Genomic DNA, 22,395 nt, shown 5'->3' on the forward strand with positions numbered 1-22,395 from the left:
AATACCCGTTTGTTTGCTTTTGTGTCTGGTTTCCTTGTACAGTCTCCAGCGCTGGTTTAGTTATAAGGTACAAGCAGGCATGTACGCAGGAATATGTTTCGGGAGGGGGGCTCAAATCCTTCAAGCCCATTATTCTGTGAAAAAAATCAGAAAATTTTGGGAAAATGAAAAAAATCGTGAGATTTCGAGGGGGCCCGGGCTCGGAGGCCCCCCTCTCCTGCGTATGTCCCTGTGTACAAGTACCGTTTAAATATTGTAAAACGCAATGATAAATCACACTTTGCAATCAATTTAGATGGTAAATACCCGTTTGATGGGTTTCCATGTCTGGTTTCCTTGTATAGTCTATAGCGCTGGTTTAGTTATAATGCATAAGTACAAAATAAACTCATCCACAACGGGTAAATTTTCCATTCCAAACCTGAACTTCTCTTCCCCCCCCCATTTTATATATATATATATATATATATATATATATATATATATATATATATATATATATATATATATATATCTAGCTGTGTTTTCAACTTCCCTCCCTAAGAAAATTCATTAAACTACATAATTAATTTTAATCTGTGGATGCACACTTTAGCGCTACAGTAATCAGATAAGAACCAAAACTTGGTTCTTATCTGATTAGTTCTATCTTCCGGTTCATTAAACTTGTCAGCTTAACACCATAAACTGTCATCAATGTCAAGTTACAACTGAAAAGCTTATAATCAACTTCTTATTTTAATCTTCAGTGTAAGCGCCTTGGCAAATTGGCTTATAATGTATAAACATGTGTCCACATGTATACAGAAAAAACCCTCGAGTTTGTTTATTTTAGTTTTACTACCATTCAAGGCTGTATTCAGGATTCTGTTGGGGGGGAGGTGGATGCAATAAGAAACCGTAAAAACATATCAAAAATTCAAAACTGAATTTATGCATCTTTAATACGTCTTTCTGTGCCAGAGAAACATTTTTTTGTTTTGTTTTTTTTTAGGGGGGAGGTTCAATCCTCTAATCCTGCTTCCTGGATACGGTCTTGCTATCATTAATATATTTTTTATGTTAATACTAAAATGACCAATTATGTTCAAGAAAAACTCGGAGATCCAACCTAACATTTTATTTGGGACAAATGTACACAATTTAGATATGGTCTATACAACCAGTCTTATCAAACAGTTTGTGGTGACGAACTGTAAGTAAGGAGCTAACCAGCTGAATACTAACCGAAACTTTAAAAACGGAATTTTGATACCAATAGATATATAAAAAAAATTAGATTTTTATGTTGATTTCAAATATATAAGTAATTAAATTTAGTTTTACCCATCAAAGGTTAGGAGCCTGAGAAATTTTGCCTTGTTTAAAAAAAAAGGTTGAAGCCCCTTAAAAGTCATAGAATCATAATGAAAATTACACCATTAGATTCAGCATATCAAAGAACCCTACTATAGAGTTTTCAAGATCCTCTATGCAAAAATGTAGAATTTGTATTTTTTGCCAGAATAAAGATCACGGAGGCGTGGTTATTTGTTGTTTTTTCCCAGGAGTGATCGCATCGACCAAGTGGTCCTGGGATATCGGGAGAGGGCTCATTCGAACGGATATTAAAAGTTCTAGTGCCCTTTTCAAGGGACCAAAAAGATTGGAGAGCAACTGGACCCCTCCCACGCTCATTTCCCCCCCAAAGTAATCTGAACGAAATTTTGAGATAGCCATTTTGTTCAGTATAGTTGAAAGATCAAATAACTATGTCTTTAGATGTAAAATGACCCCCCACAGTCCGTGAGGAGAGGCCTGTAAGTTATGAAATTTGCCTATTGTCTACATGTAGTATTTGTTATTGGGAAGTATGTACAATGTTTTAGGGGGGGGGGTGTTTGGGGACACGGGGGGCAAGGCCGTACCCAGGATTTTTTTTCAGAGGGGTTTTTACTAAAAAAAAAAATTCGGGGTGGGTTTTACACAAAAAAACCTCAAAAAACGCATACAAAATGTGTTTATATGCATTTTGTTACGAGTCAGACAAACATTTCGGGGGGGGGAGGGGTCAATCCGGATGACCCCCCCCCCCCCAGATACGGCCCGGACTGGGGGATTTGAAAGAATTACTATACGAAATTCTTTTTAATTGTATTAAATTCTTTTTTCCAAATTTGTAATGTAGAGATTTTACAGGGCAATTATCCAGAGGTTTTTTTTCCGCGTGTTTTGTTTTAGCCAAAAACAAAACAAACTATAGCCAATCACAACATATCATAGGCATGCTACATACTTGAAGTTTCAATTATTTTTTTTAATTGAGATAAGTTTAATTACAATAGAATAGTAAAATTCAAGAAAGACCCATTTTTTTTCAAATCAAACTACTTTTGTCTTAATTCTCTGGTACTAATATGAATGCTTAGCTCATCAGATCACTACGCCTTATTTACACAGAACCCTTTCCAGGTCCAATTTATGGCTAAGGTAACCTTGTTTACTGACGATAAGAGTCACAAATTAGATATTAGTTCACAGCAAAACAAAAAATGAAACCAAACCAAAAACGGGGTATTTTTGCCCCACTTTATGGTGGCTGGTGTTTGAATCATGGAGGCTTGTTTATTTGCTGTTCTTTCCCAGGAGTAATCGTATTGACCAAATGGACCTAGAAGGGCTCATTCGAATGGATATTGAAATTTCTTGTGCCCTTTTTAAGTGACCAAAAAGACTAGAGAACGACTGGACCCCCTCCCACGCTCATTTTCCCCCCAAATTATCTGATCAAAATTTTGAGATAGTCTTTTTGCTCAGTATAGTTGAAAGATCAAACAACTATGTCTCTCAAGGCCGTACCCAGAGGGGGGTACGGGAGTTTGAACCCCTCTCCCCCGCAATGTTTGTTTGACTTGTAAAAACATAACAAAAATGGATTAAAACAAATTTTTTATGCGTTTTGGTGGGTTTGTTGTGTAACCCCCCCCCCCCCCCCCCAAAAAAAAACCGGCCTTGATGTAATTAGCTGTAAAATGACCCCCCATTGTAATTTATGTAAGTTATGAAGGGAAAGGCCTTTAAGTTATGAAAGTCGTCCCTTGTTTAAATGTTGTATTTGTTATTGGGAATTGTGCAAATTTTTTTTTGGGGGGGGGGGCGGTTCCTGGTATAGTTTTATATGAGTAGAATGTTCCTTGGGGAAGGAAAATTCTGGATTGTGAATATTCTAGGGGAAATGTTACACTGGTGACAAGGCCATACCAAGGATTTGTTTCTTTGTTTTCTGGGAAATAATTTTCACGGAAGGGGGCTTTTCTGGAGGGATCGAGAAACCGATTAGAGATTTAAGTCTTATTCAAATGAAAGGATACAAAGGAGAATATTTTAGGCTGAATCGTCTGAAAGCACTTTTACAGAGAGGGGGGGAGTCACCGCAAACAAGAAACGGGCGGGAGGGACGGTTACCTGGATTGGGTGCACTGTCCCTGGGATAAAATGACCACAGATGATTTGTCCGTGAGGGGGAGGGGTCTTTTTCATAAAGGGTCAACCAGATCCACCGGCATTAATTGAAAAACGAACAGAAATTATTCTATATATGAAGGATTGCCCCTCCTCAATACCTTGCCCTTTTTGCTAAAGTTCGACTGTTTACTAAAATTGAAACACAGGGGCCGTTTAATTACAATAGGAAGCTTTTTTAAAAGTACTAACAGCTTTAGTGTGAAGAGCAGAGCATTAAGGAAGAGGCCTTCATATACGGAATAAATCTGTCAAAATTAATATGCAAACCTTGTTGTAATTTTTCATGTACTGTGAGCCAAATTCGACCCTGCATCAGTTGAAAAATATTCAGAAATTAAATTTAAAAAGAACGATTTTTTCTACTGAAAGTAAGGAGCAACATTAGAACTTAAAACGAACAGAAATTATTTCAGATATGAAAGGGACTGTCCCCTCCTCAACGCCTTGCTCCTTACGCTTAAGTTTTTAATGTTTTAAAAAGTAGAGTTGCTAAACAGAGTTGAAATTTAGCGTAAAGAGAGAGGTGTTGAGGAGGATACAGCCCCTTTCATATACGGAATAATTTCTGTTCATTTTAAGTTATAATGTCACTCCTTACTTTCAGTTAAAAAAACTTTAAACAAATTTAATTCTATGATTAAAACTTAACTGACTCATTCGAGTTGGGAGGAGAGTAGTAAAATTTGTCCATGTTATTCTTGTGCGTGTTATTCCATGTTATTACACTGGCTTTTTGGCGCAAAAGTACCGTAATTCTGTATTTAGCTCATTAGAAGAAAATTCTTTTTTGTGTACAATTGTTGGTTTCTTTGAAACACTGTCGAATTTTATAAATCACAACAAAAACGGATACACGCTTAACCTTGTTTCTGTAATGACAGGTTGTAACTTACCTTCAATATTTATTTACCTTCTTACTTTCTATTATTTACCCAACTTTTATTTATTTACACAAACTTACCTTCAATATTTGCATTGCCACTAACCCATATTTTTGTTTTTATTTCCAATTAGCTTTAAGTTATTTGTACAAATTTTCTTTCTGGATGTCTTTCACCAAGAAGGTGGTAAAAGGCGGGATGTTGTTACTATACTTGCATTGCGTCATGCAATAGTAAAATAGGGGCGGTCCGAAAACCCGTCTCTGTTTTCCCGGAAAGCCGAAGAAAAGTGGTTCTTTCCGAAAAGAGGTCTTTTACCCTATTGAAATTTTGACCAAAGATCAGGTTACATAATGTTCAGTTTTCACTTTATTTTTCTCTGGTCCCAGTTCTAAAAATGAAAGTCCTGTAATTTGAGTAAAATTTTGAGCCATATGGTTTTTTTTTCTAAATAAAGCTGTTTTTTTTCAAAAACCCCTTTGTTTCACTTACAAAAATATTTTTTCAACGTCATCAAAGATCAGTGCACTAAAGAATTATAAAAAAAAGAGTTTGTTATTCAAAATACATTCACATGACATACGTTATTCTTTAGACATAACCCTGAACTTTTCATTTTTCTATCCAATATATAAAATTACCCTTTTTAAAAAATTATTTTAAAAAAGAAAGTTTAAAGAAATATTGAGAAAAAAAAACATTTATACAATTTTTTATTTGCCTCTTTTTACTGTTTGGTATTTTTTTTTTTTATTTCTTAATAGAAAAATTTATAAATTTTTAAAGTGACATAAAATCAAAAATAATACAACACAAAAAAAGATTTCTTTTTTAGGGTCTTTCCATCTATATAAAAGTCTTCCTTCCAATTTTTTTTTCAAAATAAAGTTTTATGGTAAAATCCTAGTTTAGCTACTTTTTGCTATATTGGAAAGGGTTTAGGATTATTGACCTTTCATAACTGTATAGTTAATTAAGAAAGGGTAAAAAGTGAGCTTTATTTCTGTTCTTTCAGTAGACAAACTAGGGGTTTTTAACAGTCTTATAGATTAACTATTGATAAGCAATACAAAACAATTTGACTTTTAAGAATGTTCTAAGCTGATATCAGAAGGTTTAATTTTGTAAAATCCCACAAATAATGTTTATCAGCAAATTGTCTGTTGGACCACCAAAAAATGCATTTAAGCAGTTATTTTTTTTCTTTTTTAGGGTCAGAGGAGGAGACTAAAGAATTTATTTCATTGAGGATAAAGTACAATGCTCATTTTAACAAAGAAAAAAATTCTGCCCAAACATGGTACACTGTGATTATACATGAACTAGGTCTAGACACTTTCAAGATGCCATGGACAGTAGCTAAAATAAAATAGAAGAATTTGCTAGCAAGGTATAAGTCAATTATAGATTGGCTCAAAAGGCCAGTAAAAGGTAGTGGAATTGGAACAGAAGATGATATTGACGAATTGACTGATGAAGAAGCAATATTTTTGGATATTGATTGGCCATATTTTGGCGCAATCCATAAGTTTATGGTCAAAAATCCCATAATTTTACCAGTATCAACATTATCAAGTTCAGGGTAAACAGTCCAAGGAGGTTCATCAACAAGTAGGGGAATTAGCAAAGGATCCCAGAAAAGGAAAGTTGAACAGGAAAGCCCCTATAGGATCCAAGTCAAAAATAAAAGGTTACTTATCCGGGTTGCAGCGGTAGCTAGCAACCTAGTAAGAGACGATCACGTCCAATGTTAAGAAATATAAAAACCCATAGTTCCTAACAAAGGAGTCAGATCAAAACAAAAAGTACACCATTAGAATCGCCTTGTCCGAAACCCCTGTATAGGAAACTTTCTGTCCCTTGGCTTGAACAGCAAGGGAAATATATTGGCTTGAAAATCAAGCAAATTGACTTTTACCACGTTATTCTCCCCAAACGGGATATTTTTTTCTTTTTTCTTTCTTTTCCAGAGATAGCTTGGCACTGGAACATCGTAGAGGGTTGTTCAATAGCTCATTTTAAAGGAAATTAATTGGGTTAAAAACCTTTTGTAACTAAAATAAATTATTTCTAAAAGAGAATAAATTTTTCCAATAAAAACTGTATTTTTGATGCAGTGACGTCATAATTACTATATAAGAAACGTCAAAACTGTAAATGGTCTCATTCATGAATATCACAATAAGAGACGATCACGTCCAATGCTAACATAACAATAAAGAACGAACTCTAATTAAATTTTGTTATTATTATAATAAAGATCGAACTCTTCCCTATACTAACTTGCATACGCAACTTCACTATAGTTAAGATTACAGTATTTATATTATACATCATTATAGATTATAAAAGGTTCAAATGTTCGAAGATTATAGAGTTAAAAATTTTCCCACACCGGGAATCGAACCCGAGCCTGTTAAGTGAAAGTTAACTATCCTAGCCATCTGCACAGAGACTGACACTGGGAACCTCTCCCTTGTTCCCTTCAATGAACTTTAATTACATAGTGAAAAGGACAAAAAAGCCCCCCCCCCACAGTCACCAGCTAAATTCTTCCCCTCTTCAGGCAGTTCCCATGACTCATCTACACCAAAATCAAACACTGGGAGACAAAGTTTTAGAGAGATGAGAGCCAACAAACATTCAGCTTCTGGCCAGGTAACTGCCCAATTTTTTTAAGTTTAAGGGGTTATCACACTCCTGTGGAAAATAAAGGTTAAAATCAATATTTTCATACCCCCCCCCCCATTATACTTTTTCCTTTTTTTCTAAATTATATAAAATTTTTTTAGCTGGATGTTTGAAAGTAAAGATGATGTCAATTGTAAATTTATGCTCAACATTCACCAACCACTATCTTGTTCACCTTATGAACAAAAAATGTCTTACGACTGAAAAACACAACACCTGGCTAAATATTATAGTTTTGGACTTGCAAAAACTTTTGATTTAATAAGCCAAAATGCATTGGTAGAAAAGATATAAAAGGAATTTTAATTCCACCCCTTTTTAATTAGAATCATTGTTTCTCATCTCTAAGAGAAAACAAGTTGATCAAATACTTTTATGTATATCCTGATCACCTCCCAATTTAAAATGATGTGCTACAAGGAACCCTATTAAGTCTACTTTTATATCTTAAAATTATAACTAACATTGGTGTTCTGTCTGATCTAGCACTCATAGAAGATTTTTTCAGAAGTCCAAAAAGTAGCCCAATTGATATCTTGGAACAAATACAAGATTAAGATGATACTAACAATATGACAACTATGCCTAAGATATACCTAATCCTGGAATAGCCCAGTTCTGTTTGGCATCCTGGTATCTCCAATTAATTGTTAGAAAGAATAGAGTCAATGTAAAAAAAAAGCCTAAGAATTATTTTCAATGAGGGTTGAAGTCTCTTCTATCTTGAGCCAATATTGGCATCATAGTAAACATGTTAAATATATTATGTGTATCACACCTCCTTTTTAACTAAAAAATGTTAAGTTTACAAATTTAGTTATTTTTCTAATTAAATTGTGTTTTGTAGATTAGTTCTCCAAGTTTTTCACTGTTATGACATTTTTATTCTTATATTTCCTTTATTTTTTTTTTGTTTACCCTATATTGCGACTTGCGCCCATTTGGGTTTCTGATAGACATTTTAAAAAATTATAAGACTATCTTATTTTACCAGGCTGATTCCTCTCCTAGTCCTTGTGGCTCCCATGCTTCATCAGACAGACCAAGAAATCCAACACTAGGAGAAAAAAAAAAAAAATAATTTCAACAGGAAGTTTTGGAACAACTCAAAGATTCAAACCATCATCTCAAAGAGGCCTGTATTGCTTTTGTAGAAACTTCCAGATCCACAACTCAGCTCCTTGAACGGCTGGTTGGAGTTATGGAAAAAAAAATATGATTTTTAAGCTTGTTTTTTTTTAATTAATTACCTTTTTTGTAAAAATATAAGTGAACTTGTTTAAGCCTTATTTTTCAATGATTTTTTTTATACATATTGCATAAGACTTCTTTTGCAGACACTACAGTAAAAAAAGTGCTGCTTCAAACACCACATCAAAATACAATTGTTGTTGCCATAGTAATTTAATCCCAGCTGTCCCCTCCGCTTAATGGGACCAGCACTCTATACACAACGTTACTATATTTTTGTTTTCCATTACTTCTGAACCCGTTTCTCATCAACAGTTGGTTCAGAATGTGAAATGATGACAATTTAATAAAGACAAAGTCAACAATGTACTTTGTGTAAGCTAGGTCGACATCTGACCCAGCTAGAAGAGCTCAGACAATTGTCATGGTAATAACCATTATATTTGGAAACAGTGAACTTTTTAATATAAAATATAACATACACACAGTAAATATAAGTGAAATATACACAAAATATAAGTGAACGTTTTTAAGTCTGATTTTTCAATTATTTTTTTTTTATACATATTGCATAAAACTTCTTTTGCAGACGCTACAGTAAAAGAATGCTGCTTCAAACACCACGTCAAAATACAATTGTTGCTGCCATAGTAACCTAATCCCAGCTGGACCCTCCCATTACTGGGACCACCACTATATACAAAACTTTACTTTATTTTTTTTCCATTACTTTTGTTATCGTTTCTCATCAACAGTTTGTTCAGAATCTGAAAAGATTACAATTTAGTAAAAAAAAAAAGTCAACAGTATTATTTTTTTAAGCTAGGTTTAAATCTGACCAAACTAGAATAGCTATGACACAATTGTCATGATAATAACCATTATATTTTGAAACAATGTTGAATAGGAAACAGAATGATACTACTTGTTTGTCATCACAGTGTTTACAAACATACAAGGTATAGGTGATAGAAGAATATTTGACTTAGAGGTGGGTAGTTTCATCCCTCAAAGAATTTATTATCTTGCAACTGTCTCTGTAGTTATCCATTGGCGAAAACAAACAACTTGAATACACAAAATGTTTTTCACACAAAAAAAATCTTCAAAAGAAAAGGAAAGAGCTACATTAAATCAAAGCTACATGAAACATAAGCTACATTAAAAATTAGCAGAAATAGAATAAAAAAATTAAAGCATGAAATGACCATTTAGTTCCATCAATAAATAAATGAAACTGAAGACAAACAGAAATTACAAATAAATAACTGAGTAGAGCTAAAAAAAAGCAGAATCTAAGAGGACTAGAGCTACCCCCTCCCCCTTTATACGTTCTAAAGACCAGAAACCCATTTGTAATTTACTGAAGTTAAAAACGAGAAATAAAATACATTTTGTTTTCAGTAAAGGTCAAATTATATTTCAGTTTCGTGACATTGTGATGATTTAGTATACAGATATTATCACCAGCAGCTTTTTATCTGAATTTAATGAAGAAGACTCTGAAAACTTTCAAGTCAATTGAAATTAACTTTAGAAAGCTGCATAATAACAATAACATAATACCTTATTTTGCCTCAAAATTAACTTATAAAAACTTAAAAGCAAAAAACCTGGAAAAAGTAATGTAAAAATAATTATCCCAGTAACTTAAGATGTGGCAGGCAACTAGGAAGGGTTTGATGATGACAGCATAGGGTAGATTTGAGCTAGGTTAAGTTTTTAACCCTTCTCATATATTTATAACTAAATTTATCACTAAATAATGAGTTTGAAAACGCACGTTCTCCCCCCCCCCTCCCCCGCCGCACCAACGAGGATAAAAAGGTCCACGACAATTTTTTTGATTGCTCTAAAATTGTATCCCTAATTTCTTGGACAAATTTTGACCTTATACTCTAGGAAACATGGAGAACAAAATATTAGTTCCCATAAAAAAGGTGAATTAGTAAAAACATTAGTTCCATAGGACTGAAACATTAGTTCCCTTTTGACCTTTTGTAATCTTTTTTGAATCAGCCTTGTTTTTTATCCAAATAATTTTCTATTTTATTAAAACTGTAAAAAAAAACTCTTAATATAGATACATTTCGTAATTAAAAAATAATAAAAAAGTTTTACCACATATGAATCAAATTTCCATAGTTATCCAAAGTAGATGTGGTCAGTGCTTGGCACTGGCGTGAAATTACTCCTTGTTCTTTGAGTCGAAAACTGAGCAAATAATTCATTTCTGCGTTCCACACCAGCTGCTTCATCATCGTAATCTACTCTGCTCCTAGAGTGAAGATTTGATTCAGTACTAGTACTTACATCAAAATTCTTATTCATTGAAGATTTCCATACCCACCTGGTGGTTTGGGGTAACTGTCTAATTGTTATGTAAGTCTCATTCGGGTATATCCATTTGGGGAGGGAATTGGTTGTTGTTTCAGATATTGATGTTTCCAATTCTATAGGTTCTGTGGTAATGGTTATTATTTCTCTTGTAGGTTTTGGGGTGGTGGTTATTACTTTCTTTGTTGTGATATTTAAGATCATTGTGGTTTTGTTATCTCCACTTATATTTATTGTTGGATTTATTTTTCTACAAAAATATTGACATTTAAATTTGTGTACTGGCTTGCTCACATTGTTTGTAGAATTTGTAGAAATTTCTATTCCTTCGGTGCCTTTTATTATTTTTGGTATTTTTCTTCCTTTTAACACTTCATTTGACTTCATTTAACTGTGGTTATTTGAATTGGGGGTGAAGTTGCTTTTGATGTGTCCTTAGGGGCTGCACCTTCTTCAATTTGGGTTGATTGAGTGTTTAGTACCTCAGATTTAGATGCACTAGATTGCATAGTATCTTGGGGATTTAATGTGGTCTCAGTGTTTATTCCAGGAATTGATAGGTCATCATAAATTTTTACTAAGACTTTTTTGTTCCATAGTCCCTTGAGAATGTTCCATGCATTAGGTCCCTTGAGAAAATTCCATATATTTGGTATTTCATTTATTAATGCATAGTTTCCATCATAAAATTTTCTTTCTTTTGCAGGGGGTTGAATTGGAGTCTTTGAGTTTTGATGTGGTTCTTTACCATTTTTGGAGGAGGGGTAATCCTTTATTGATCTTTTTCGTCTGTTTCCTTTTGCGCTTACTCCCATAGCTTTATCTATTTGAGCCATTTTCTTATCAAAGTCGTCCATTAGATTTTTTGATTTCAAGTTCGGGAGTATAGGAATTGATATATCATCTCTCTTTTTTCTAAGGCTTTTATTTTCTTGGAATCCTTTGTCTGATCTTAGACATTGAACGATTGAATTCATTAGTTAATTTTTATTTCTTTAGAATCTCATTACTTTGAGGAATAATGTCTCAAATGGTAATGGATCTAGCTTCATGAAAACTTTCAGTTAATGATTTCTAGATAGAAGTGAATTCTCATGCTTGAAAATTAATACATGTTTCAATATGTCCTGAGTTTTTATATGTAGAATAAAAATGCTCATCATTATTGATTGGATCATCATTTGGGTATCTAAAATCAATGTTAATATTAGTAATGTATGTTAATAAGAATTACTTATTTGACCTTCATTTGAGAAATTTGATGGTAAATATTGTTTTGTTTACACCATGCCTATTGATTTTTCTTGATATAGAATTACAGTGTCTTTTGGAGTTTAGGAGTAATCAGAGTACTGGCATTATTAATTAGCCTATCATTTGTTTAAATTGTTAGCTAGCATACTCAACAATGTTTAGTTAATGTCCAAATTTGATTACACATTTACTAGGACTAATGTTTTTATTCATTGTTTATGCTATACTAAACTGTTTTATAAGGGTAATCTAAAGTACTTATATATACTAGTTGTCACAACATTAAGCATTGTATCATGCATTAAGGTTAGTTGGTGCAATTCCATCATGCATCTTTTAGGTTTTTCTTGTAATAGACTTGTATAGCCTATATTTGATAATACATACATATAATTTAAAGGGTTTATATTGATAATATAAAAGTATTGATTTTTGGCTATAAATTTGTGATCAAAATTCTATATGTTATTTATAGTTGTTTTTGTTCAAAATTGAATAGTCTATAATTTGTAAATTGGATTTGATCTTATAGGAGTCTATTTTTAGGTAAGGGGTAAGACCTTTTATTGAAGAAAGAAAGGTTTGGTTGATTTTGTTGCACTGGATATTTCTTGTTAGGTTACAAGTCTTTAATTAGATTGTTATCATATTTCATGGCTGTGTCCGAAAGATGAAATCCAGCACAAAATCCAATGAAATATCCAACATTGAGTGTCCGAAAGCTAATGTGCCAGATCTTCTGCAAACTGAAGGAGAATGATTGGGAAGAAGTAGTGAAATTAATCGTTTTTTTTTCTGGACTAGCTAAATAACAAGAGTAGGCTTATACAATTTGATTATTCAAAGCCTTTTTTTACTCAATTAATTTAGGTATATGAAACTTCCAGAGGTAAATTTGCAGTTGCCTACATAATTTAGATAGTATGAAAGTAAATATATCACTTTATGTCTTTTCTTATGCTTTTCACAGGTTAAAATTCTAGATACTGGAATTTTGAAAAAATGACTATACTTTCATTTTCAGTATACTTTTCTCTGGTTTTAGTTTAGAAGATACAATCTTTGTTATTTGAGTAGAATTTTGGTAAAACAGTGGACTAGCTACTCTTTGCTATCTTAGAGAGGTTAGCCTATGTCAGGAAAATGGAACTTTCAGCAGTAAATCCATGGCTTAAAAGCATATTACTTGCATGCTAAAGCCCCTACCACTCAAGTTGTTCATTCATTGATGCATTAGCCTATAGAACCATCTTTGTTTTGTTAGCTTCTTTCAGCTTAGTGTGAAACAAGACAAAGAGAAGTGACGGAATAGGTGGAAAATATATAATTTGGCCTATGTATTTGCACATTAGGGGGGGAGGTAAGAGGAAAGGAGTTGGACAGTGTGAAGTTAGAAAACAATTCTTACTACATATTATGCACAATAAATGTACCAAACACATTAGCCATGCAGAAATGCTATACTTTACCCCCACTCCCTAATGTGAAAATATATAGGCCTAGCTCAAATTTGTTTATAAAGCAGTATATTTTTATCTTACTTTGACATATTTCCTTAAAACTGAGTATCCGAGAAACATATTAGAAGAACATTAGGTAGAGAAAATATCATGCAAGTGACAAAGCATACTCCAGGAATGTAGTCCTATTGCCAAGTTACTGGGGCTGGAACTCTTCTGGTTTCTAAGTCATAAAAGTTTGCCTACTTGACACAACATTCAAATTTTGACAAAATATCATATATCTCAATTTTCATTTTATTTCTCCTGTTTTATTTTTGAAGTCGCGATTCCTGTTATTTGGCTTTCCCTTTACTTTGCTTTACCTGAAGAGTAATTTTAAAAGGTTTTACTTTTATAATACTAAGATTTTAAAGGTCAGCAGCTCAGCACCCTCTAAAGGAGAAGGAGTTGAGATATATACTTCAGTAAACATGGAGCAATCCATATTATTGGCCTACAAATAAAGTGAACATACCAACTGATACCCATTATTAAGCTCTTTCTGAATATAATAATCACTTTTCTTGCAAATTAAATTTCGAGCCCTAACCTAACCAGTCACAATGTGGAAAAAAAAATCAAAACAAAATTTCCATTTTACCATTAACCCTGTATATTCTGTCAGCTTTGATATTTGTTTTTCTATTTGGGAAGAAAAGCAGATTTAAGTGGCCTAACAGACTAAGAAGAACATATGGTAGAACTTGTTTGAATTTGTTATATTCAACTTGTTAAGCATAAATAAATGTTAGTTAATTATATAACTTTTAGTTAATTAGATAACGAATCTATTCTCAATATTTGATCCAACTTCCTCTTTTTTATCTAATTGATTGATAATGCTTACCCCACTTTTAATTATAGCGATGGCTTTTTGATTAGTCCCCTCACGAGCTCAATTTTTGACTAGAAGAATCTTAAATGGGTTAAACCGCATGAATTTTGGGTGAAACTTGTAATTTCATCATTTAGCTTATTTTGGAACATAGACCAATTTGCTTTAGTGTTGATATATTTTGAGGTGTGTGATCGGGTTTCAGCAGGGTCATTTAGGGAGCAAACTATAGCAAAGTTGTCAGTACATAGACTATCAATTTTATTTATACAAATTTTATTCAAAATATTTAAAGACACAATTTGTAGGTCAATTGTAGAGAATCGGCCACTTTTGGGGTTGAAATATGTATTCTGGTTTGGAGGGGTAGCAACAGCTAATTCAATATTATTTGAAGTCATATTCTCAATCTATTTACCAGCTTTGTTTGCTGGTTTATTCCCCCACAAAAGGCTGTGGGCATTGAAATCTCCGCAAATAATGATATTTTTTAACATATTGGAATTATTTATATAATTAAAGAAATCCATGGCATCTGTAGTTTGGCCATTAGGGTTATAAAAGCTTATTATGTAGGTTTTTGTGTTATTCAGCCAAACACTGATACCAATTGCATCAACATCATTTGCAAAATATGGAAAGTTGATGCCACATAATTTTATATTTATTTTAACTATTGAAGCTACTCCACCTCCTTTTCTCTCTGATGATCTATCCTTTCTCAGGATAGTATATCCCAGAGACTTAATTTGTTGATTTTGGGTTAAATGAGTTTCGTGGAGGCAAGCAATATTAATGGAATTATTATTCATAAAAGATATTAGTTCATTTCGCTTATTTTCTGTGAGTGATCTTATGTTCCACTGGAGTATTGATATGTGTTGTGTTGTTGATTTATTTTTCATATGACCGTGTATCAATGTTCAGCTTTGTTAAAAGTAAAGCAAGATCTTTTTTTGCTTGAATGAGCACATAATCAGGATGTAGATTTTTGCCAAATCTGCAATGATTTTTGTTTTCTGTAGTTGATGTATGTTCATGGGCTGAACTGCATTACAGTTTAGAATGAATAAACATATATTTGGGGATTGCATGTTTGGTTGTGCATCCTGTTTGTCAGTTAAGTGATTAATTCCTGGTAGTGTTTCTGGGTTGTTTCTTCTGGAGAGGGGGGCCAGGCTGACCTGATCTCACTAGGCAAGGAGGCTTGTTTACTTGGTGATTCCGTCTGATAGGGTTGTGAGCAAGAGGGCTGAGAGCATGATGTTTTGTACGGGGTACTTGATGCAGGGGGGGCGCTGGACGGAGGGGGTTTGGTTGGTTTCATTACGGGCTTTATGTGGTATTGTTGGGCAGCATTTGCTTCCATTGCTGCAAAGGGGTATGGAATGGCTTTCTCTGTTGCTATTTGGAGTGTTAGTGTTCTTTTCTTATATGCAGGGCATAGTGATTTACTGGTAGATTCATGTGGGCGTTTGCAATTGATACATGTAGGCTGAGTGTTGTTGCAAGTTGTCAACACTTTAGGATGGAGTGCTTTACAATTACTACACTCTAGGAGAATTTCGTTGCATTTGTTTGTTGTGTGTTCCAGTTTGAGACACTTCTGACACTGGATAGGCTTTGGTTTGTATTCCTTGTGCTGTTTGATTTGCCCAAATAGGAATAACTTTTTTGGGATATTAATTTTTTCCTTCAGTGTAAATAAGAAGGATCTACTTGTTTTTAGGCCATTAGAGTTAGGTTTACCAAGTTGGGTAACATCCTCAACTAGGATTGTGTTGCCAGCCCCATCTGAGAGCCCTTCTTTCAACTCCTGAATGGGCATTTCTGGGGGAACATTATAAACCACTATTTTTGTTGGGGATTCTTTCGGGTTCCATTTAGATTCATTAATTGGGGTATTCAGAAGGGATTTCAGATTAATTATTGTGTCTGCTGATTTTTGATCTTGGACAGCTATTAACAGAGATCCATCACGGTGAATATTACTAGAGAACATTGATTTTATCAATTTGAAAATTGCAACTCTTATTGTAGTAATCTTTTTTATTTCAAAGGGGGTAATAGGAGAAATTTTAAGGTAAATTCCTAAGTTTTGGGAGGGATTATCTTGGGGAGGGAGAGGGGAAATGCTTTTGATTGGGGAGATTTTTTTCCTTTTTTAGAGCTTCTAGAAAGGACCTCTTGAAACCCATTATCATCAATTATATTGCCATTAGCCCCTACACTGATCATTGTCCTATTCTCAGTATTGGAGCTATCATGTGAACTTTGTGATAGTGAGCTTGACCAGCCAATTTGGGTATCAGTTTCACTGGTATTTGGGGTGGGATCTGGGGGGACTTTTTTTTTGAGGGCTTCATATCATTGCCTATTGGAAAAAGCTTTAAACTAAAACAAAACTAAAACAAGAAAGGGTAATACAATGATAATAAACCGTCTGCACTCTACTAAGGGGAAAGTTTCAGGATCAAAAGAAACACCACAGTATGGCCCTGAGGAGGATTTGAGCAAGATTCGTTGGGTACAACTACTGAATAATTGAGATAATAATTCACAAGAAATTTAATCTAAATTTCTTTAAATGTTGCTGCTGTGTTTTTCATATATTCTGAATATTGGCATACTCATCTGCAATGCCTCTATACATGGCTGGATTTCTTAACCAATTATGGTGGGTGTGTGAGCCATTTGATTCAATTTGTGTAAGATGTTTTGTCAAGAGAAAGCTACGTCTCTCCCTTATTGTTGTTAATCCACTCTCCATGGGCAGAAAATTGGTGCTTGTTTGTTCCCTAAGACCGAATACGAGACGCATTATATTTTTTTGTATTGTTTCAATTTTTGCATTTGGTTCTTTGCACGTGCACCATAGACAAAGAGCCCATAGTCAATATGGGGTCTTATATGTGATTTATAAAACTGGAGTAAGGTTTTCTCCTTACAGCCCCAGGGTGTAGAAAGAAGTCTTCTGAGTATAATTGTTTTTCTATAGCATTTTTTTTATTGTGTTTGAAATGTGGAGGTGGAAATTAAGTTTTTGGTCAAGCATGAGACCTAGGTAATTAATATGATTATCTTCTGGAATAGTTGTTCCATTTAAAGTTAATCTTACATTAATATGATTTCGCTTTCGGTGAAATTGGATTATTTTTGACTTGGTAGGGGCGATGGGTAAATCTGAATGTTGAGAGAATTTTCAAATTGGAAAACTGACTTTTGCAGCTTTGACTGTGCAATCTCAAAGGTGTTGCCAGATGACCATAGCACCAGATCGTCAGCATATTGTAGATTCGTGTGGGGGAGATTCATGTCCCAGAGATACAGGGCAAAAAGAAGGCAGCTGAGGACTGCTCCCTGATGAAGGCCTTTGGTTATTGTATTTGGGGGTGAACAGGCTGAGCCTACACAAACAATGAAACTTCGCAATTCTATGAAGGATTTTATAAGAGATACTAGCTTGGAGGGTAGTCCAAGGTTTGCAAACTTAATTAAAAGGATTTGGTGGCTCACATTGTCATATACCCTTCAAAGTCTAGGAAAGCTGCAACTAGGACATTATTATTTGAGAATGATTCATTTGTTGCATTTGTTAACAATATGAAAGCATCTGTTGAGGAATGGTGTTTTCTGAAGCCAGTTTGAGTGTGAGAGATCATATTATTTTTTTCAACAAACCAGAAGAGTAGGTATTATATCATTTTCTCCATTATTTTCCCCATCACAGGAGTAATCATTATGGGTCTATAAGACTCCAGGTTACTTTTGGGTTTATTTTTCTTTAGTATTGGTAAGAGGGACGAACATTTCCAGATATTGGGGAACATAGATGAAGCCCAAGCATAATTATAACAATTTAGAAGATCATGTTTGTAAGAAGGTGTGAGATTATTTATACATGTAGGGTGTATACTGTCATAGATGATACTATTCTTGATACTAATAAGGTGTATTACATTATTCATTTCCTGGATTGAAAATGGTCTGATTATAGGATCAGATCCTGGGTCAGGTTGGGAAGTTGGGTTTATAGAAATCGGGGGTATTTTTCTACAGTTGTTTGATGTTAGCTTATTAACAAAAAGAGTGGTAAATAGCTTAGCTTTTTCATTATCATTGTCATAATGGGTATTATTATGTATAAGCTCATACAGGAGTGGGTTGGGGGAATTTTTTCCCAACAGATGTGGCTGATGACTTTATGTATAATTGGCTCATGTGTTTCTCTGGAGAGATTATTTGCCAAATTATTCCAGTAGTTATATTTAGCATTTATTATTGTCCTTTTTAGATTAGATTCTGCTTGTAATTTTTTTAAATATATAGTAGATGATGGTTTTTTAAAGAATGTTCTCCTAGCTGCCTTTTTTGTTCTCCATTTATTTTGGCATTTATTTGTCCACCATGCTTTGGGAATATGTTTAGGGAAGGTTTTCCTGGGTGTTGTCCTGGGGATAGCATGATTAGCTTTATTTATTAGTAAAGATGCCAAAACTTCAGCATGTGTGTCAGCTGTTGCGTTTGAAATGCATGAATTTTGGGTGAAACTTGTAATTTCATCATTTAGCTTATTTTGGAGCATAGGCCAATTTTCTTTGGTGTTGATATATTTGGAGGTATGTGATAGAGATTCAGCAGGTTCACCTAGGGAGCAAACTATGGCAAAGTGGTCAATTCATAGACTATCAATTTTATTTATATAAATTTTATTCAAAATATTTAAAGACACAATTTGTAGGTCGATTGTAGAGAAACTGCCACTTTTGGGGTTGAAATGTGTATTCAGGTTTGGAGGGGTAGCAACAGCTAATTCATTATTATTTGAAGTCATATGCTCAATGAACTTACCATCTTTATTTGCTGGTTTATTCCCCCACAAAAGGCTGTGGGCATTAAAGTCTCCACAAATAATGATATTTTTAAACATATTAGAATTATTTATATAGCTGAAGAAATCCATGGCATCTGTAGTTTGGTCATTAGGGTTATAAAAGCTTATTATGTAAGTTTTTGTATTATTCAGCCAAACACTGATACCATTGCATCAACATCATTTACAAAATCTGGAAAGTTGATGCCACAGAATTTATATTATTATTAACTATTAAAGCTACTCCACCTCCTTTTCTCTCTGATGATCTATCCTTTCTCAGGATAGTGTATCCCAGAAACTTAATTTGTTGGTTTTGGGTTAAATGAGTTTCCTGGAGGCAAGCAATATTGATGGAATTACTATTCATAAAAGATATTAGTTCATTTAACTTATTTTCTGTATGTTCCACTGGAGTATTGATATGTCGTCGGCTGGGAGGATGATTGTCGTATTAGGCATCTCCGGCCAAAATTGAGTTATGAATGCCATCTAGTGTAAAATTTTGCGTAGAATCTGAATCTGCTTTTTGTTTTGCTCTACTGGCTACCGTTCCTGAGTAAAAGACCAAAAACCATTTGTCGTATCGGACATTATCGCTGATAATCCGCTAGCGAAATTGTCGTATTGGAAAATTGTCGTATCTGGCTGTTTTGCCGTCACGCACTTCAGAGAAGAAGAAAATGGCGCGTCCAAGGAAAAACTTGGCGAGGGATTTTGAAGCAATTTTTGATGAATTTGGCAGGTAAAGTGTCGATTTCTTCTAGGCCTCTGCACCCGATAGTATAGTATAGAGTAGGGTCTCTGCACCCTATAGTACAGGGGGAGCTACACTGCACCTTTACCCAAGAGTATATCAAATAGGCTACCTGATTTGTTATGATTTTTGGTGCATATATAGTTTGATTTGGAAACAGCATTGAATTAGGAATATGGTTCTATTCCTAGATAACAGAATTGTCTTGTCTATTTACGCACATTATTGTACCACTGCACCATCTCATAATGCGATTTGCTAATTTGCAGAACTCAAAGGAAGTATCAAATTTTCTTGAACAAGTAGGCTAGCCTAGGCTATTTGATTAGGCTGAATATTTTAGCCATATGGATTGCTGAATGTTTTGAATGCATTGATAGTTAATAGTAGAGTCTAATGACAAATACACAATTTAGTTTAAGCATAGCCTAGGCTAATTCTAGAAAATACTGCCCAATCTTAAACACATGATCCTATAGGCCTTGTAGGATACAAAACCACTCAAACATAAATAGATTCAATCCCAGACATGTGCTGTAAAGAAAAAATAGGCTACTAGGGTTTGCTAACTTTTCTTTAAGCTTAATTTTCAGTATAAAAAAGTTTCTGAGATCAAATTGAGCTAATCCCAACAAGGTAATCTAAATCTATACATATGCAAGACTAAGAGCTTGCTTGGAAATATAGGCTCTATTTGAATCAAATTATGCTCGGTTGCTTGTCCAAAGTTAGTGATTATCCAAACACCAGGGGTGCTTGGATAATATACCCAGTTCTTCATCAGCAGCTGATGTGTATTACCAAATAAAGCTAGTTTAAAGAAAAATCAAACTGTTTTGTTAAGCCTAAAGGTGTATCTGGCTTTGTGGGGGAATAGACAAGGAAATAGAAAATCTAATGGTATATTTCCTTTTTTTCTTTATCGGATTTCTCCCCTTTAATAAATATTAGAGCTAAAAATATGTTTTGCTATTACTAGGCCTAGACTAGTCTATCCTTACAAAGCCTATCTTTAGTCTACTGAAAATTTCATTTTCCTGACCTGCAGTTCTTCACTGAGCCCATCGCTGGAGTAACCACTATAATTTTTTTTTCTTTTACAGCTCTGACGAAGACCTTGAGAATTCTGACGAAGATTCGGAATATGCACCGAGTATTGCTGAGTGCTCATCAGCAAATGAACCGAGCATCATTTCTTACAAAGACGAGTCAAGCTTTGCTGATGCAGGTGAAAGAGTTCTTTCCGATTCCCCGTTGCCCTTGGTTTATGTTTCGACTGATTATGGACAAGCTAATCGGAATAATGAAACTAGTTATTTTGAAGATGTCGAGAGAGGTTCAAATTCTTTTACAGAGCCTGTAGCTGGAAATAGGAATGGCACAGAAGGCGTTGACCCTGGAAAAAAATCAACGAGAAAAAGATTGAGGAATGAAAGCGAATGGATAAAAACTAAGATCAAGACAGCAAATAATGATGGGACTGCCTACGTTAACCCCAAGACTAAGAAAACGCATAGCAGAGTCCGTTCTGTGCAGCCTTCAAAGTGTACTGAAGATTGCTTCTACGAATGTCACAAAATCCCACCCGAAAAAAGACAGAATGCTTTTGATAATTTCTGGAAATTGTCTGCTGAAATGAAGAAAATGTTTTATCTGAAAACCACAAAGTGCCTGCCTAAGAAGAAAAACAAGTGACAAGGAGGAAAAACACCTACCAGTATTTTGTTGTCATCAACGGAAAAGAAAGGCAGGTTTGCAGATCTTTTTATCTGACAACGTTCGACATAACCGAGAGGAGAGTGCACTACGCTCACGAGCAGAAGAATACCTGCGGAACGCCCACGCCTCCAAGGAAGAAGATCGCCAAAAACAAAACATCAGAGGAAGACATGGACTTCATACGTAACCACATTAACTCCTTTCCAAAGATCGAGTCCCACTATCGAAGGGCTGAGACTTCCAAACAATATTTGGAGTCTAACTTGAACATGGCTCGGATGTATAGCTTATATTGTGAAAAGTGCGAAGATGAGGGCCGCAAGAGTGCCTCAGAAACTGTATACAGGAAAGTGTTCAATACGGAATTTAACTTGTCGTTCCACACACCAAAAAATGACCGGTGTGATTTGTGCGAAGAATTTGATGTTGCACGCAGGAATGGAATTACGGTATCTGACGAAAAACGAGCTATTTTTGAAAATCATAAAAGGTCAAAAGCAGAAACCAAAGTAGAAAGAGATATGGATAGAGTGCTTACCAAGCCAGTCCTCTGTTTTGATCTGGAAAATGTATTTGCATTGCCAAGAGGGAACGCATCTTGTTTCTTTTACAAAAGAAAGATCAATACTTATAACTTGACTGCTGTGCTGCATTACAAGGACAGTGCTGAACCAGATCCAAGTAAACAGACGAAAAAGGAGATCTATTGTGCTCTCTGGTCTGAGTTGATTGGAGGGCGGACCGGAAATGACATTGCAAGTGCAGTGGCGGCTATATTGTCAAAAGTCTTTTCAGGGCATCCAAATATCAAAGAGCTTATAACGTGGTCTGACTCCTGTGTCCCGCAAAAT

General features: G+C 34.4%; 1 protein-coding gene across 1 annotated transcript; it reads left to right on the forward strand.

The window, feature by feature from the left end:
* The first annotated feature begins 19,508 nt into the window (after positions 1–19,508).
* Positions 19,509–22,046, forward strand: LOC148943933 (uncharacterized). The gene is made up of 2 exons (XM_089101443.1): positions 19,509–19,813; positions 20,929–22,046. Exons 1-2 carry the CDS (start codon positions 19,752–19,754, stop codon positions 21,518–21,520), a joined length of 654 nt encoding a protein of 217 aa, XP_088957569.1. The 5' UTR covers positions 19,509–19,751; the 3' UTR covers positions 21,521–22,046.
* Positions 22,047–22,395: the final 349 nt, after the last annotated feature.

This window comes from Artemia sp. Qi Xiang Cuo, chromosome 15 (assembly GCF_049724085.1).
Source record: "Artemia sp. Qi Xiang Cuo chromosome 15, ASM4972408v1, whole genome shotgun sequence".
Lineage (NCBI taxonomy): Eukaryota > Metazoa > Arthropoda > Branchiopoda > Anostraca > Artemiidae > Artemia > Artemia sp. Qi Xiang Cuo.

Coding starts and splice junctions, on each gene's coding strand:
- LOC148943933 (XM_089101443.1), top strand. CDS start 19,752: ATGGCGCGTCCAAGGAAAAACTTGGCGAGGGATTTTGAAGCAATTTTT. Junction 19,814..20,928: donor ATTTTTGATGAATTTGGCAG/GTAAAGTGTCGA, acceptor TTTCTTTTACAG/CTCTGACGAAGACCTTGAGA.